The sequence below is a fragment of the Drosophila pseudoobscura genome, chromosome 4 (assembly GCF_009870125.1).
Source record: "Drosophila pseudoobscura strain MV-25-SWS-2005 chromosome 4, UCI_Dpse_MV25, whole genome shotgun sequence".
Lineage (NCBI taxonomy): Eukaryota > Metazoa > Arthropoda > Insecta > Diptera > Drosophilidae > Drosophila > Drosophila pseudoobscura.
In genome coordinates, this window is record NC_046681.1 from 20,814,036 (window position 1) to 20,831,714 (window position 17,679).

General features: G+C 44.1%; 5 protein-coding genes across 6 annotated transcripts in view; 1 reads left to right on the forward strand and 4 right to left on the reverse strand.

The window, feature by feature from the left end:
* Nucleotides 1-1,450, reverse strand: part of LOC4816853 (ataxin-2 homolog) — an 11,882-nt gene extending 10,432 nt beyond the window's left edge. Inside the window, exon 1 of the mRNA XM_033380780.1 lies at nt 806-1,450. The gene's annotated coding sequence lies outside the window, so the exon portion shown is untranslated. The remainder of the gene's footprint in view (nt 1-805) is intronic.
* LOC4816794 (trans-1,2-dihydrobenzene-1,2-diol dehydrogenase) overlaps nt 1-7,315 on the forward strand; it is a 23,060-nt gene extending 15,745 nt beyond the window's left edge. The window contains exons 2-4 of the mRNA XM_001356496.4: nt 5,507-5,992; nt 6,246-6,772; nt 6,824-7,315. Coding sequence (XP_001356532.4) covers nt 5,507-5,992; nt 6,246-6,772; nt 6,824-7,192 — 1,382 coding nt within the window. The 3' untranslated portion in view covers nt 7,193-7,315. The remainder of the gene's footprint in view (nt 1-5,506; nt 5,993-6,245; nt 6,773-6,823) is intronic.
* Nucleotides 7,316-9,063: 1,748 nt separating this feature from the next.
* On the reverse strand, nt 9,064-11,776 carry Ugt37D1 (UDP-glycosyltransferase family 37 member D1). 2 transcript variants are annotated; one of them, XM_002132576.3, is made up of 3 exons: nt 11,632-11,776; nt 10,293-11,127; nt 9,064-10,073 (listed from the first exon to the last, which is right to left on the reverse strand). In XM_002132576.3, exons 2-3 carry the CDS (start codon nt 11,003-11,005, stop codon nt 9,155-9,157), a joined length of 1,632 nt encoding a protein of 543 aa, XP_002132612.2. In that variant the 5' UTR covers nt 11,006-11,127; nt 11,632-11,776; the 3' UTR covers nt 9,064-9,154. The 2 variants fall into 2 exon arrangements, with proteins under 2 accessions (XP_002132612.2, XP_033235821.1); XM_033379930.1 differs by lacking the exon at nt 11,632-11,776 and having other exon boundaries at nt 10,293-11,143.
* A 937-nt stretch (nt 11,777-12,713) lies between these two features.
* On the reverse strand, nt 12,714-14,686 carry Ugt37E1 (UDP-glycosyltransferase family 37 member E1). The gene is made up of 2 exons (XM_001356498.4): nt 13,926-14,686; nt 12,714-13,856 (listed from the first exon to the last, which is right to left on the reverse strand). Exons 1-2 carry the CDS (start codon nt 14,621-14,623, stop codon nt 12,911-12,913), a joined length of 1,644 nt encoding a protein of 547 aa, XP_001356534.3. The 5' UTR covers nt 14,624-14,686; the 3' UTR covers nt 12,714-12,910.
* Nucleotides 14,687-14,746: 60 nt separating this feature from the next.
* Ugt37C2 (UDP-glycosyltransferase family 37 member C2) lies at nt 14,747-16,894 on the reverse strand. The gene has a single exon (XM_001356497.4). The coding sequence runs from the start codon at nt 16,825-16,827 to the stop codon at nt 15,241-15,243; it is 1,587 nt and encodes a 528-aa protein (XP_001356533.3). The 5' UTR covers nt 16,828-16,894; the 3' UTR covers nt 14,747-15,240.
* Nucleotides 16,895-17,679: the final 785 nt, after the last annotated feature.

Below are 17,679 nucleotides of genomic sequence, written 5' to 3' on the forward strand. Positions count from 1 at the left end.
GGATACGGCTAGCTGTGATACATGATCCATATAAAGATCGTTATGTTAAGGTTGAATCATCAATCTTCAGCGAATGTTGGTTCAACGATCTGGTATTTGTTGATCTGCAGCGATCGTATTTTATCCCTAGCCATATTTTTTGCTTTTAATTGCTCGTACGTTGTGGATTTGATACGATTTTTACTGATCGTACATCAACTTTGGTGGTCATACATGAGCTGAACATGTTGTAAAGCAATCTTCATTGATCATTCAAATGTGTAAACCAATCATATGCTTATGGTTTTACATGATTTTGGGCGATCAGACATGATTTGTACACAATCGTAAATGATCAAACATGGTCTTAAATGTTCAAACAGGATCTTAAATCACTTCTCATCATGTCATTTAGACTGTATGTTAGGTGCTCCCACATATAGTGTATATGTATGATCGAAACAGGATCTCTAGCGACCATTCCAGCTCGTTTAGTGATTGTGCAGGCTGTCAAGCGATCAAGAGGGAAGTGAAGCAGTGTGAAAATATTTGTTCAGCATTTTTATCAACACATATTTCTACAGATCACAGGTCACGCCACAAACTTATGAAGCAGGGAAAACTCCCTTTAAAGACTAGTTTAAAGACACTCGCACTTAATAAACAGATTCATTCTGTCCAACGATCGGTTTCAAACAGCCATCATTCACTTTCCAAGCTCACCAGAACCACATTCACTTCATCAACTAATTCTTTCACTCACTTTCACTGCCTTACACAATCTAAGCAGGATCTTACATCATCTGGTTTCTGGCAAACAGCTTACCATTCAATGCAGGTCGCTGAGGAGCGATGATTTTCAACTCTATTTTCGGCTTTCGGGCTTGTATTCGTTTTATAATCCTTTTGTGAATGCTCTTATTTGATTAATTTGCAGTCATTTCCTGGCTGACAATTGTCACAAATCAATAATCAAACACACAAACACGATACGATCCACACAAAAATGGCCGGGCTCGGATTCGGACTCGGGCACTGAGGACGGGGCTTTCAAGAAAACATTTCATTTCATTTCATTCAGTAAATTTCACTTTTAAACGACCAACGCGGCCGATGAAGATACTCGTAGCGACGGCCAAGGTGGCTCTGGGAGCTTCTTATTCGTACACCTGAACCGACGACAGACATTCGCACGGCTTCGGCTTCGACTTTGGCTTTGGCTTTTGGCTTCGGCTTCGGCTTGGGGTTCGGCGTTCGTCTCTGACGGGGACTTTTATGGAGGATCTTCAGGTTTTCTAGTCTCTCTGGTCTGGTGCCAGTGCATCCGTTTCAAATCGCGTCCGTTTGTTAACTGATTTCGCGTTGTCTTGGCCAAAACTCAAATTCGAAACTGTTAAAAGAGGCAGCGACGCTGCCTGTGGCTGCGACAGCGACTGCAAGCGAACCACCAGACAAGTCTGCACTTGTTGCTGTCTCTGTCGACGCTGACGTCGCGACGTCACCAAAGTTGTCGTCTTTTCGCTTTTTTTTTGTATTTGTTGTTGTAGTTGTTGTTGTTGTGCTGCCTGTTTGGTGTTTTGTTGTTGCTAAAGTAGCTTTTGTTGAAGTCTGCTGTTGCTGTTGTTGTTTTTGGTGTGGTTTTCTTTGTTGTTGTTGAAGTTCCTTTGGCAGGTTTTGTTGTAAATATTCTTTCGAATCTTTAATTTTCTGTTCCCCTGGACCATTTTTAGCATTCGGGCACTAATGATACGAATGATACGTTGATTCGCTGTACAAATTTCGCATAAGCGAATGAGCACATTCTAAACCATTTTACAGGAGCGCATATCCATACTTTTGGGGGGGAATATTGTTCTGCTTGAATGGAAATGATTGGAATGCTGGTCTACGTGAGTTCTGTATAGCTTTTTTCACCTCCTCCTGCAACGCGGATTTTAGGAGGGATCCCTGTGCATGGAAGAAAGCTGCTGCTTCTGCAGTTGTTTCGCTGTCAAGTCAGCCTCACATTTTCAGCTGCCTGCCCCATGTTTCCCAAGAAGATGTTGGTTCTGTTGAGTCGCAACGGTTTTTTGGACTTTCGCTTTTTTTCGTGTCGGTTGCATAAAAAAAGACCCGAAATTTGTGGCCAAATAAATTTCTACCTGGGGCCACAAATCGTAAAATATGTTAAGAGCTTCGGGCCACAGCCAACAGCAACAACAGACAAAAGCAATTGGCAATAGTCATGACATGACTGGCTGTCAATTGTTGCTTCTGCCGCTGTTGTTGCTGTCTCCTCTGCCCCATGGGCGTGTGCGTATTTGATGGGTGTGAGGAGTCAGGAAAGGAGAGTGAGGGGGACGGGGACGGGGACGCGCACACGCGAAACACGTCAGGTGCTGATGTGCCTTGCCTCAAAGCCTTCCTTTGTCTTGTGCACAAAAATGATGGTGTCAATTAAGGCGCAACATAAACGAAGCAGAAAACAAAAATTGCAAATCAAAAGACTTTGGCAACGAACTTGACACATGACTTTCACAACCTAGAATGGCTTTGCCTTTGCATACCCGTAATGTATGCCCATATCAATGGGTACTGTACTGAATAACAAGCGCTTGAAAATCAATCCACTTTCTTTTTCAAAATTAAGCATATGTATGTATGTATGTTTAGTATTCTTTAGTGAAGCTCAAGACTTGAGAAGAATGCCTACAAGATATGAAGAATTGAGTTTTGCATATTAAAAGTATGCTAGGACTCTCAACCTTTAGAAAAAAGGACAATTCCAAGGGGCTCATAAATTCGTGCATCCAATTACATATTTATATAATTGGAAACTACTTTGAAGCTCAATTTAAGGATGGAGCTTTGGCAAATCATTTTAATTCCCCTTCTCTGGCAATTTGTTGTCCTCCTCCTGCACCCACACCCCCGCCGTACAAAGCGTATTCAAACGAATTTCCTCAGTCAGTTGGTCACTTGGTTGGTCTTGGTTAGCCGCATTAACTTGTTTCTGAGGCAAGGCCATCGCCGAGTGTCGAGTGGCACCCCCGCCAGTGGTTTGCGGCCCGGCCCCCCCTTAATTAGCGCATGTGTTGCATGTGGCTGTGTTGCATGTTGCCAGCAAAACTTGAAGCCTGCAACTTGCCACTAAGCAAACATTGTTGCTGTTGCTTGTGCTTGTGCTAGGAGGCTATTGGCAGAGGCGGAGGCTGAGGCTGAAGCTGAGGCCCACTCAGCCGTGTAAATTGTATCAATAAATTTATTGATTTCAACTGTTGCTGCTGACTTGTTTAATATTTTGCGACGATTTATGTTGCAGGCATGCAAATTTTAGTATTTATTTGCTTTGTCGGTGCACGAAGGAGATGCTGCCAAAGCCGCTCTGGCTTTAATGAACATGTTGTCTCCGGCCGTGTCGTCGCTCTCTGTGGAAAGAGTCATCAAAAGACGCACGCATGGCAAATTTGTGTGCTCCAGCTGTCATCTATGGCCCGGCTCGTACAGCTCCGACAGCTCCTCCTGCTCCAACAGCTCCTCCTGCTCTAACTGAATCTGCAGCTCCGACTCCGACTCCAGTTGGATTTCCAGCTCGTGCTCGTGTCGTTTAATGACAGAAATTAGGCAACCTTTCACTGGCGCATAATTTCACCCACACGCACACACTCGCACTCGTCCCCATACAGAGACACTTCCGGCAACTGGCGAGAGTTTGTTTATACCCGATAATGCTAGAAGACCATGGGGTATATTGTATTTGTGAAGATTTATGTAACTTGGTGGATGATCGGTATAGCAGGGATATCAGAGACTAAAGTTTTAAAGACTTAAAACATTTCACTCTAAAATAGGATGGTATCCATTTTAATGTTGTAAAGCTGTTATCCACTGAACTATCATCTTAATTAAATAAATATTACGCCCAGGATGTCAAAAAAGGTTTACATTTGTGGTTTATGGCGTTGCCAGCAGTAAAAACGGATTCTCTTTGGCAGCATTGCCATATATTTATTGTATTTTGTTCTCATTGTAAACGTATATCCCGATTCCCTTATCTGCCTTATCTGCATGCCAATTAGATAACTTTCTACTCGCAAGTACAACTCGGAAAGTAAATTTGACTAATGGGTATGTCAAAATCGAAGTACTCGCATCGACAATGGCATTCCTACTTGTTTTGTTGAGTCTGCGCACCCAAAGAACACTTTCGTTCATTGGCTAACCATAAATACACCTCTCAAAAGCATTCGAATGACGGGTCTCACACATATTTTTATTATTTTGCATTTGGGTTAGGGCAATTTCTACGGCCATCGACTTGCCGTGCCCGCCACTGGCCACAGCACCTGCCATGCATGCCAAATCAGGTGAAAAGCACTGTTGGGGCGAGTGGAAGCCACCAGCGCGGCAGCGGCAGCGGCGGCGGCGGCGGCGGCGGCCTGTCTTTGCTGTCGCCCGGTGCATCGCTAATTAGATAAACAAATTTTCATGTGTGTTGGGTTTTTGGTGTTGGGCTGCGCTGCGCTGCCAGCAGTCCACTTCGGCGTACCCCTGGACATTGTTGCACGCACTCGAATTATTGAAAAGTGAAATAAGCTGCGAAAGGTGGCTGCTTCCCCGAGATGAAATGGGGAATGTTGAATGCTCTCCCAATCATGAATTCCAAGGATATTCCTGAGATGATAGATAGCATTCACTTTGAACTCACTTAAACATTCATTCCTTCTAGCTGGCGATCGATAGGTAGGAGCTATAGGATGGGGTACAATAGAAATCCGATTATAAATCGCATAGTAAAGAGCGATGATTTGGCCTATAATTGATAAGCTACATGTACATATCCTTCTGTGCTAATCGATAATAAGTATTGAACCTAATTAAACGTCTATCTTTTGAATCTCTCTCGTTGTTAAATAAGATACAAGTCCCTTGATTTCTCCCATTGAAAAAGCACCAACCATCTTTCTCAGCAGAGCTAAGCTACCCTCATGGTACAGTAGAGTACTCGTACAGTGATAAATATACAAACAGTCCGATGCTTAGTTTCTAAAAAAGAAAGTGAAATTCGAATGCGGACAGAACGCGGCGCAAAGTGCGAGGCCCAGGTAGCGCCTAACTTGGCCAGGACCAGGCCAAAAGCAAAAGCAACAGCAACAAAAACCAGACCCGATTCGATGCGATCCGATGCGATGCGATCCGATCCGATCCGCTGCGAGTTATCGCAAGTTTTGATGCTAAACAAATATGACTAATTATGGAGGAACTGACGCACTAAACAGCGCCACATAATGCCCCAGTCGTCTTGGTTTCGACGTAGATGGTCCATACAATACCAATCCCAACCCAGGCAACAACCACACCGGGGACCGGTTGCCGAGACCCAAACAAACACCCGCAATTTCGCCAATTCGTGGAAAAACGTTCGATTGTATGAATGAAATGCGTTTTACGCGACAAACAACAAAGTCGCAACCGAACTCAACTGCGAGTTGTCGTAGTTTTCACTCTATAAGGTGACTAATCTCTGCCCGGCCCACGTCTCCCCCAGATGCACTCTCCACCTTTCGCGCCAAGCGCTCGTCCAGACAACTCGCCTCGGAGAGCCGCCACCACTACAGAGTCATCCAGCACAACAACAACAACAACAACAACAACAACAACAGCAAAAGCAGAGGCAACGTCTACACTAGCATGTGCAGGCCACGCCCACGACTGTTGCACATCAATCGATTCAGCGGCAATGATGGAAGTACTGACAACACAGACAACGCATCCAACAGTGACAACTCCAAAAACAACTTGGAAGATTACAAATCGCAACCGGACGACGGCAAAACTTTGAGGTGGGGAATAGCGCCGGTCAGCCTTATGGCAGATGATTTTGCTGCCGCATTGAGTGTCCTGCCGCCGCACCGCCATGAGATCGTCTCTTGTGCGGCCGCCTATCGTTCGCACGCCGTAGCCTTTGCTGACAAATATGAAGTGAAAAACGTGTACACCAGCTTTGAGGATCTGGCCAGGTGCCAAAGCGTTGGTGAGTATTTAGAATCAATGATTTCCCTCCCGCTGTATCTGCAGTCAGTTGCATTCAGTGGAAGTCCGTCCGTAGCTATTGCAATTTACTAACTTACTTATCTGCAATGTTTGATAAGGATATAATGGGTTTTGAGCTCAGAGCTTTGGGATAGATAGTCCCCTTATCTCTTATTCTGCTTCAGAATGTGTTTTTTGAATGGATTCTTACTATTGATCATATCCTACTAACAATCCTACTTCCTTGACGTCAGATGTTGTTTACATATCGCCCCTGAATCCGTTGCACGGTGAACTTTGCCACCTGATGCTGAACCATGACAAGCATGTGCTGTGCGAGAAGCCGATCTGCATGAGCGAGTCAAAGACAGAGATGCTGCTGCGGAAAGCCCAGGCCCGCGGTCTCTTCCTCATGGAGGGAATGTGGCCACGCTGCGTGCCCGCCTACCACTATTTGCGCCACCAGATCCTGCGCAATCGGCTGGGCGACGTCCAGAATGTACACTGCACCCTCGGACTGCCCGTGTCGCAGAGCAAGTTGGCCCTCTACGGGGGAGTGGCGAGCGATTTCGGTGTTTACGGGATACAGTTGGCCCTATGGGTGTATCGGGAAGTGCCAGAGAAGGTGCGGGCTACGGGAAAGCTCAACGAGGAGAATGTCGATGTTGTGGCCAGTATAGAGCTGGCCTTTAGCCACAACCGCTGGGCCAACATCGAGGTGAGTGCCGAGGAGAAGCTGAGCAATAAGGCCATCGTCCAGGGCAAAGACGGATGCATCAAGGTGTGTTCACAGATCTCTCCCTGATCTTCCTATAGAACTTTTTCCCAACAGATGACCAACTATTGGTGTCCCACGCGTCTCATTACCGAGGACACTGACTACGAGTTCCCACTGCCTGGTGGGGACGAGGTGATCACTCACTATCACAACCGCTTAGGTATGTGCTACGAGGCGGAGGAGGTCCGAAACTGCATCCTGAATGGCTGCACCCAAAGCGAGCTGTTCAATCATAACGAGAGCCGACTCCTCGCCAACTTAATGGACAGCATCCACGCCCAACTAGGTGTGGGTCGGAGCCGGGAAGTTTATACGGAGTTTCAGCTGGAGAACGATCTGAAAAATTCCACGGAAACTGCTACCGATCTCGACACCAGTGAAGCAGAGAATCTTTCGACGAAGAAGAAAGGCGCAGGCGCATAGAGCGGGCGGATATCTGGTGGATATATTAACATAATTATGAATGTATTTTCTGTGTGCGAATAATGAACATGTTTTGAATCTGTCTAATCCAACATATAAATTGTCAACCAAGCACATTTCCTACATAAATCGATTATCTTTCAAATCAACAAATTTTTTGGCAATAAAAAAACCGTTAAATACACATGTAGTTAATGCGTCTGCGTTACATGATATATACATTGCACACTGGCTCCCTCAGCCGAAGTAAAGCGAAAGCTTTTGGAACTGGTTCAAATTGGTATGGCCGTATTACACTAGACCAAGATGAATTTAGAAATAAGGTGACGGATTCTGTTTGAAGGAGACGGCCTTATAGAAAAAGCTTGCAGTGTGAACGAGAAGGATATATGCGTCCGCTTGGCTTTCCGGTTGAGCTGGTGGCAGCGCAGTAGAAGAGGCTATCGACTGTTAGGCTTTTCAGTTCAAATTTGGCTAATCTAACTGGCTGTGCGTGTTCGAAGATTTTGTCTTGGATTTTAGCTGATAGTGGGAGACGTGACTGGAGAGGTGTAACAAAATGATAATACATTAATTTTGGTGATTGTTGTTTTCATTATGATTCTGTTCGATTTTCCAAGGAGATCGTTTCCTTATTTACACCTTAAACTTTCACTGTACATAACGATTGGATGAGCTCAGAGCATCATCTACAATCTGCAGATTTACAATTGTATGCCAAATATACAAAGCTCTCGTTATACCCGATACTCAAAATGAGTATTGGGGTATATTAGATTTGTGGTAAAAGTGGATGTGTGTAACGTCCAGAAGGAATCGTTTCCGACCCCATAAAGTATATATATTCTTGATCAGCATCAATAGCCGAGTCGATTGAGCCATGTCTGTCTGTCCGTCTGTCCGTCTGTCCGTCCGTCCGTCTGTCCGTCTGTCCGTCTGTCCGTCTGTCCGTCCCCTTCAGCGCCTAATGCTCAAAGACTATAAGAGCTAGAGCAACGATGTTTTGGATCCAGACTTCTGTGATATGTCACTGCTCCAAAAATATTTCAAAACTTTGCCCCGCCCACTTCCGCCCCCACAAAGGGCGAAAATCTGTGGCATCCACAATTTCGACGATACGAGAAAACTAAAAACGCAGAATCGTAGAAGATGACTATATCTTCTAGAGTGCAAAATCTGAACCAGATCGTATAATTATTACAGCCAGAATCACGAAAACAATTTCACTCTTTCTCGCTCTGTCTCACTCTAACACACAGGTTTCATGGTCGGTTTTGCCAATTGTAAAATATGAGTTCAAGGATCTCAGAACCTATAAAAGCCAGAGCAACCAAATTTGGTATCCACACTCCTGTGATATCGGACCTTGACCGTTTCCTGTCCAAATTTTGCCACACCCTTTTCCGCCCCCGCAAAGGACGAAAATCTGAGGCAACCACAAATCTCAGAGACTATTAAGGCTAGAGTAACCAAATTTGGTACACACACTCCTTTAAGATGTCACTATAAAACGTATATCTCAGAATTTCGCCCCACCCCCATCCGCCCCCACAAAGGACGAAAATCTGTTGCATCCACAATATTGCAGATTTGAGAAAACTAAAAACGCAGAATCATAGATAATGACCATATCTATTAGATTGCTGAATCTGGATCAGATCAGATCATTTTTATAGCCAAAAGGAACAAATCAATTTGCAGTGGCTACGCAGCGTCCGACGTCACGCTCAGACTGATTTTCTGTCTCTCTCGCACGCACTCTTTGTCGTGTCGCTTAATATTAGCGGCGTCTGCCGGAGGAGAGCCATACTGACTTAGTATCGGGTATAACCGTAGAGTTGCGGTGTCCGCAGCAACTCACAACGTTCCCCCTCGTTTTTATATTTTATTTGTCGTTTTTTCGCTTTATAAAAGACTTTATATTTTAAAATATCAAATTCCTAGTATTCTATCAGTATCAACTTATTGCTTTTTAACCTTCTTGTTCTGTGCTGTTTTCTTCGATTTTCCAGTACATTTTTTCCACAAAAACTTCCACACAATCTTATTGACGAGGAAGATCAGATATAATGCCAAAATCACGAGAGCATAAATATCCAGATTGTTGCTGGCGACAGTGCCCATGTGGACCAGAGGACTCTGCATGTGAGGAGCGCCATGGTGACGGATCACATACTCCGTCCAGTAGACAACCAATTCCTGGGCAGTCTGGGGACGATCGCGATACAATTTGGAGAAGGTCTCCAGTTTTTGGGCATACTTTGGATTGCTGATAATCTCTTTGATAGTCTCCTTGAACTCCTTCGCCTCCAAGGAGTTGAGCTCCAAGCGCAGGCCATAGCCGTTTTCCACTACTTTGTCTGCATTCCCTGGCTGATCGGCGAAGACGGGCAGGGTCAACATTGGGATTCCATGGTACTGGGCCTCGGCCACGCCACCCTTGCCCGCATGCGTGATGAAAAGCTTGAGTTTGGGATGGGCCAAGATATCATCCTGGGGCAGCCACTTCTTGTACAATATGTTGGCAGACTTTCCAGGAGTAGTCTGGAGATCATCCCACTTCCAGATCACCTGCTGCTTCAGACTGGACAGAGTCTTGAAGATGGTCGTCACCACCTCAGGCTTGAAGTGATCGCCCTTGAGATTTGAGCCAAGACTAAACAGGATGACACCATTTTTGGAATTATCCATGAACTGCTTGATATCTTCTGGTAGGGGATCTGGCTTGCTCTTCACTTGGATGCCACCGATTTCAATGACGGCGGGCACATTCGGGCGGATGGGACCCTCGCTGATGCCATGACTGTTACAGAAGACCAGGGAAACGTTCTTCATTGCCTGCTCGAGGCTGGGCATGCTCTTGTCATCACCCCAAAGACGTCTGTGGGGGAAGAAAAGAAAGAGTTCCAAATAAATAATAGATTATAGATAAATTATCAATCATTCAAGAGATACATTAAAACGAGAGAAGTTTAGTTTTGATAATATTTCAATGATAGCTGGTTCTTGTAACAGCAACATGATTAGGCAAACTGATATGAGTCGATGGTATGTACATATGCTTGGTATGTATCTTTAAAATTGTGTCAATACTACTCACTTATAGAAGCCCTGGTATTTGAAGTGAAGGAATTTGCCGAGAAGTCGGAAGCCGGTACTGCTGAGGAAATTCGTCAGACGCTGCTGGAAGTTCATGGCCTTTCCTGCCGGCACGGATATTGACATTTGAGGGACACTTGACAGCTCCGGATTTCCAATAATTTCGTTGACCATAAGCATGGGCTGAGCCATCCACGAAACAATCAAGGGGCAATTGAATTTGGCACTCAGTCCCACCTGATACGTATTGAAAAAGAAGCCCACAAAGACTACATCGAATTTGTTATCTTTGTTATTGTAGAGATCCGTGAAACGCTTGTCTTCCAGGGTATCCACCTGTTTGTTTATGAGCCCGGCAAGCGAAGTGAAAATCGATTTCATGGTGGTCCAAATGGAGGGCTTCTGCTTGACCATATCCACCATGCCTCCGTGGATCAACTTCTCTTCCTCTTCACTAAGTGGGATGACAATGTGCTTGATGCTTTTGTGGGTCACCTTCGGCGGCACCGACGACACCACTGTCACATTGTGACCCTTCTCGGCAAGCGTTTTCATAATGGACATGTGCACAATGAAATGCGATGTGCTGTGACTGGTGAACACTCCCAGAATGTTGGATCCCTCGGTGCTCTGGGGCAGGGATTGCAGGGCCAGGAAGGCGAGCAGCAGGCCGCCCAAGCTGCAGCCCAAGAGGGTGCCTCGTTGCTCAGTCATGACTCGTTGATTCGTCGATGAAGTCCGTGTCTATACTGATCGGTTACTAGATTCTGCCTCGTATCTTATAGTACTTCGGTAGACACGATAACACACTGATAAGATTTCGTTAGCCGTTTAATCTGAAAAAATGCGTGTCAGTTGGCAACGAATGTTTGAAACTGATAGAAGTAATAGTAACAAAAGTGAAGTACTTCTTTGATTATGAAACGGTGTAGTGTACTGTATGATTACCAAAAATTTTACTAAAATTGCATTCCCGTTCATCTAATTGACAAAAAGTGGTTCCAAAAAGTTTTAAAAACTAATTTCTAAGAGGGAATACAGAGAATAAACTCCGACTACTATCGCGATATCATCCATGCCAAAACATCCAAAACGGAAAACAAAACTGTTCATTCGTTGAATAATGAAATAAAAACGAATCTATTGAAATACAAGAAAGGTTAAAACGACTGCTCATAGTTCGACATATTTCACAGAACTTCACGGGCGAGTGGGTTAAGGGGCAAATATTCACACAGTCAATGTCACTTTAGAGGTTAACTAATGTTTCATTTCATTAGTTCATTAAGTTCGCCCTCAGCTGATGACTTTAGCAATACAATTATAGATATTTTAAATACCTCCTCGGGAGACAGCAACAATACACTATTAAATGCTAGACAACAAATTTGGAAAACAAAACGCGTTCGGGCACGCGCTGCCTTGCGACTCACTGAGAATTTGAATCCGAATCGAATCGAACCGCTGCGATCGCACTCTTGGGCCACGAGTGGGAGCTAAAGAGAGCCGATCGCCAGGGAGAGGGACATTTCTATAAATAAACATGGAGAGAGAGTAGGAGGCAACCTGTTAAGATTGGAGGGGAGTACGTGTGCGCTATGCGACATAATTATTAAAGCTATAATGCAGGTCAAAAGTGGCACCTTGGGATTATAAACTTTATCTGTTCAAAAGCTTAACGATAAGAGATTCGCTTGGGTTTCAAAGGTATAACTATGCTATGTTGTAATCAAGATAAGAATAAACTACAACAGGAGGGAAATTTAGGCTTCAATAACCTAGGAGATCAATCAATATTTAGATTACGAAATAGTTTATAATGCCCCCAGCAACATAGATAGTGTTAACTGTTAGTAGACCGCTTATAGTCTAAAATAACTTACAATAACGCAACACACTGTATTTTGCAAGCAAGAGCAAGTGTAAGCAATTAATTTCAAGGCTCCTTGATTACACGGTGGCTCTCTCTCTGTCACTACCGTCTGTCTCTCAGCACAAACAGAACACTTCAATGGATGCTTTCTGTCCAGTCATGCTTTCCAGCAAAGCTTTTCCCGCTCTCATTGAGCCCTTGGTTGTTTTTGCTTGTGCATCACTCACTCGCTTTTTCGTTGATCTTTATGCACTCTCTCTCTCTCTCTCTTTCGTTGGGCGTTCCTTATGGGGAAGATTATTCTGAGTATTCAGCAAATTTACTTTGGCATATACCCTTCCAGACGGCATATGCCCTTCACAAACTTATGCTTCTTTCTACAGGCAGTGCACTTGTTGGACTCCATTCAACATTCATTCCATTCAAATAAACATTGTGAGTTTTAATTAAATTCAATACAAATGTACTATTCATAATTTCAAATGTCGAGTCTAAATTTTAAAATAATCGAACTGGCTTTCCGCCAGGGCATTTGAATAGTCGACTTTGTAATTTTATATGTCTGTACTGTTTATTTTTAGTCACTTTCTTTGGGCACTCCCTTGTTCAAATTACTATACTATGATGGCGACTTAGCACACACTAATGTGTTTCATTTCATTAAAGATTATTATTATTTACTACTACTAGTAATTACTGACTCATTTTATGCAATTATTTTTTCGCTTTTTGGACTTGAATGTCAATCAGAATAACTTATCTTTAGGCTTTTTCTTCGGGGCTTTTGTCCGATAACAATGACCACGCACAACTCCTAAAACGTTGTGAAATACATATCGGAATGCCAGGCGTAGTATTAACAGCGTAACCAATCCAAACAGCACGAGTGTTCCGTACACATCCAGATTGTGGCGGGCAACGATATCCATGTGGAGACGGGGACTCTGCAGGTGATATGCGCCCTGGTGGCGGAGTACATACTCTGTCCAGTAGACAACCGACTGGCGGGCGGTCAGCGGACGATCGCGATATAGAGCCGAGAATCTGCCCACACTCGCCGCGTAAGAGGGATTCTGCAAGAGCTCACGAATGGTCTCCTCCAGAACATCCTCTGTGAGAGTCAGGATATCTAGATGGAGTCCAAATCCTGATTTTGCCATAAGTTCTGCATTTCCCGGCTGATCGCCGAATATCGGGAATGCTAGCATAGGAACTCCATGGTACTGGGCCTCGGCTATCCCACCCTTACCCGCATGGGTGATGAAGAGTCGCGTCTTTGGATGCGCCAGGATGTCGTCCTGGGGAAGCCATTTACTAAAGTATATATTTGATGCATTTCCTGGGGTATTCTCCATGTCCTCCCACTTCCAGACCACCCGCTGAGGAAGCTTGGAAAGCACATTGTACAAAACCTCTACGATTTGAGGACGAATATCAGTGAATCTGGCATTGGTCCCGAGACTAAAGAGTATGGCTCCCTCAGTGGAGTTATCGAGGAACTCAGCCAGATCCTTAGGTAGAGGATCAGGCTTCTCTTTCACCTGTATGCCACCAATTTCAATGGATTGCGGGACTGTGGGACGGATGGGTCCCTCGCTGGGGCCATGATAGTTGTAGAACAGCAGGGATATGCGACGCTTCATCTCGTAGTACGAAGGAAACTCCGGATCTGAATCATTGCCAAAAGCTCCACTGCGAAATGACACAACATTTAATGGTTGAAGGCTACCCGTTTTTGGATCAATCAATTGTAATACTCACTTGTAATAATCATTCATCTTCTGCCTCATAAAAACATCTACAATTTTCAGGAAAGAATGCTTAAAGAAGTTGACGAAACGCATGCCAAAGCCCATGGTGAGCTGCCCCGGTTCGAGGGCTACGTTCAGACTGGGAACATAGGCCGGATCATCGATATTTCCCACCTGCGAATCCATAAAGGGCATAGGTATTCCCACCCAGGATAAGATCACCGGACAGCGGAGTTTAGCTGCAAAGCCCAGTTGGAAATCGTTGAGCATCAGACCCAAAATTACCAGATCATACTTGGTCTGGGGATTCTCGTAGATGGCCTTTACTTTAGGATGCTGAGTCCACTCGTATTGTCCATCGAGTATGGGACTGGACCGCACAACTAGCTTGGCCAGAAAGCTCCAAGAGGATTTCTGCTGGCTGGACATTTGAGCCATGTACTCCTTAGTGATCCTCTCCCGTTCGGGCGTAGGTAGCGCCACAATCACCGTTATGTTCTCATGAGGCTGAAACTTGGGCTTCATCTGGGTCAGCACTGTGATGTTGTGACCCCGATCTGCCAGAGTCTTAGCCACAGCCATGTTTACGATCACATGAGAGGGACTGTGACTGTTGAATACTCCCAGGATATTGGCCCCTTCGATGATAGCAGGCTGTATTCCCAGCATGAGAACCACTAGCAAACAAGCCGGAAGGAATTTTTTCATTATTAGAATACTTTTGCTCGATCCCGCAATACATGACTGAGCGACGAGCCCCTAGCGGACGAGTTTTTATAGATTTGTCTCTCAAAGAAGTATAAATATTTGGAATTGATATGACTGGAAAACGTTTTTGCTGCACCGCAGTGACTGGGAATCCATTCGTTGTGCTTGTATTGTAGAAAACATTAATTTAACTTATCAGCAACCATAGGTCCCGACAACCGATCGCGTATCAGGCGCTTGAGTACTGTTTAAATGCTTTTTAATAATGAAACGGCAGATTTCAGCCGGCAAAACAATAATCTAGACAGATATGAGATAATAATAATGACCTCCGATTGAGAAAACATTGTTTGTTGCCTGGGAGGTTTGGTTTTTAAAAACAGCTTTATCAATCTTAATATAAGTATTCGAAATTATTGATAGCCCTATTACCACATACAAATTTCTTATTGCGATATATGTGACCCAATTACGACTTGACTACTGAACATTTTTTCGACAAAACCATACCGACCATTTTCATATTTAAGTTTTATTTGATTAAGAAAATAAAGCTAGAAATGAGTTCTTACTTTGGTTGTATTACTTAATTTTTATATATTTCTTATTAAGATATTTCACAGCTTTTTCTGTTTCTTTGAAGTTTTTGGACTACTCTTCGCCTTGCCCAGCAGTTTTTTCCAGGCAAAACGAACCGTTAACCGAATTAGGACCACAATTATAACAAGAACCGATATCAGCAAAGCATACAGATCGAGATTGAATAGCTCGATGAAGCTCATGTGCACGACCGGGCTCTGCAGGTGCGGTGCTCCTCGGTGCCGCAGGACGTAGTCAGTCCAGTAGACAACCGTTTCCCTGGCGGTCATTGGACGGTCTCTGTACATCGAGGAGAACTTGCTAATGGTCTGGCGATATTTATCATTCTCCAGAACCTCATTGAGGGCTGTCCTAAAGCTTTCTTCAGTAATGCTCAGAAGATCGAGGGCCAGACCATAGCCGGAGCGCTCCATCTGAACGGCATTACCCAGTTGATCCCCAAATATGGGCAAGGCCACCATGGGAACGCCATGATACTGCGCCTCGGTGATGCCTCCCTTGCCGGCATGGGTGATGAAGAGTTTTGTGTTGGGATGGGCCAAAATATCGTCCTGCGGCAGCCAGTTCTTGTACAGTATGTTAGTGGCATTGCCGGGAGTTTTTTCCAAATCCTCCCACTTCCAAATCACATTACGATTGATTTCCGACAAGACCTTGTAGATGATTTGGATCAGTTCCGGTTTTACGGCAGTACTCTTGATGTTCGAGCCCAGAGAGAGGAGAATGGCTCCCTCCGGAGACTGTTGCAGGAACTGATCAATATCCTTGGGTAGAGGATCCGCCGTATCCTTAACCTGTATGCCGCCGATTTCAACGATGGCAGGAACAAGCGGCCTGATGGGACCCTCACTGATCAGATGAGAATTGACAAATGCCAGGGAGATATTTTTCCTCATCTCTTCCAGGCTACGCAGTCCCTTCTCCCCCCCAAAGTTGTTATTAAAATGACGTGTCACTCGGCTATCCAGCTTATGGCTCATGTAAGTGATGAACAGATACTTGGCCAAGTTTTCGGCCCTCTTCAGCAGACTCATGGGCTGCTCGGCAAATGTTGCCATGTTGGGCACATAGGATACCTCTGTAGGATTACCAGTAAAGACGTCTATGATAGGGATGGGCGCATTCATCCAGTCTATGATCACGGGCACTTGCAGTTTGGCAGCCACCCCCAACTGAAAATCGTTGATAAAATATCCCAATATCATCAGATCGAACTTCGTCTCGTAGATGCGCTGGAACCGTGGGTCCGATAGCAGATCTGCCTGGGCGTCGATCATCACATTCATGTCGTTCATCAGGCGATTCAGAGTGCTCACAATGGAGTTCTTCTGACCCGCCATTGTGGCCAATTGGGCTTCCAGTACTCGCTCCTGCTCCTCCTTTACCGGCACCACTATCAGGTGGATATTCTTGTGCATCACTTTGGGCTTCTGCATGGAAACCACTGTGACATTATGACCCGCCTCGGCCAGTGCCTTGACCACAGACATGTGCACTATTAAATGGGACGGACTGTGACTGCTGAACAGTCCCAAAATGTTCGCTCCGCGAGCGCACACCGCTAACGTTGCTAGCAATAAAAATATGGAGCGGACTGCTAACATTTTCCCGTCTGGTCAACGTATAATCGAATACTGTTGGAACCGAGGCACACGACAAGCTATTTATTTATCAAAACAGACCAGACCCGACCCCTGAGAACCAAATTTGTAGCATTTTAAGTTGCCTCTCTTTGCCTTAAATTTAATTCTCTTATCTACCTACGTGCTCCAGGCATAGGTAACCGTCTACTTTAACTGAAATAGAATGTTGTGAAATGGATTCAAAGGGTATTGAAGTATTTTCGAATGATTATCCTTTTTGAAATAATTTTAGCATTTTGCCTAAAGATTAATGTAGCACAAACTAAAGTACCTATCATGTAATTGATACCAACAATGCATAATAATATACACACAAACAAAACAAAATGATTGGCCCATGTTTTGTTGGACGGGCAAGCATAATTCTAGTACTTCTTTCACAACACTGGGTCTAAAAAGTAAAATGGTAAATCTCTCACTTATCTTTAGTACCTTTATTTATTAGATTGCTCCACATTTATGGCTTATCATTTCGAATACCAACATTTTAGTTTTATGTAACATACAGTACCGGACTTATGTGTTTTTTTTTGTGTGCTTTTTTTAATCATAATTAGGATTGTAAATGACTTATGTGTTGGTACAGCAACACTTTTCCATCGCTATTTTCAGGAGAAGAATAATATTATCCGATAAATTAATATATTTTCCTTAAGATTGGCTCATTCTAAAAAGCGTTACTTTAATGCATTCTATTCAAAAGTTTTTAAAAGTCTAAAATAATGCGAACAAAAGTTTTGGCACCCTTAATATTTAGCACTTTTAACGTTTAGCTATGTTCTTGTAATTTGTCCATATGGTATTTTTTTTGGA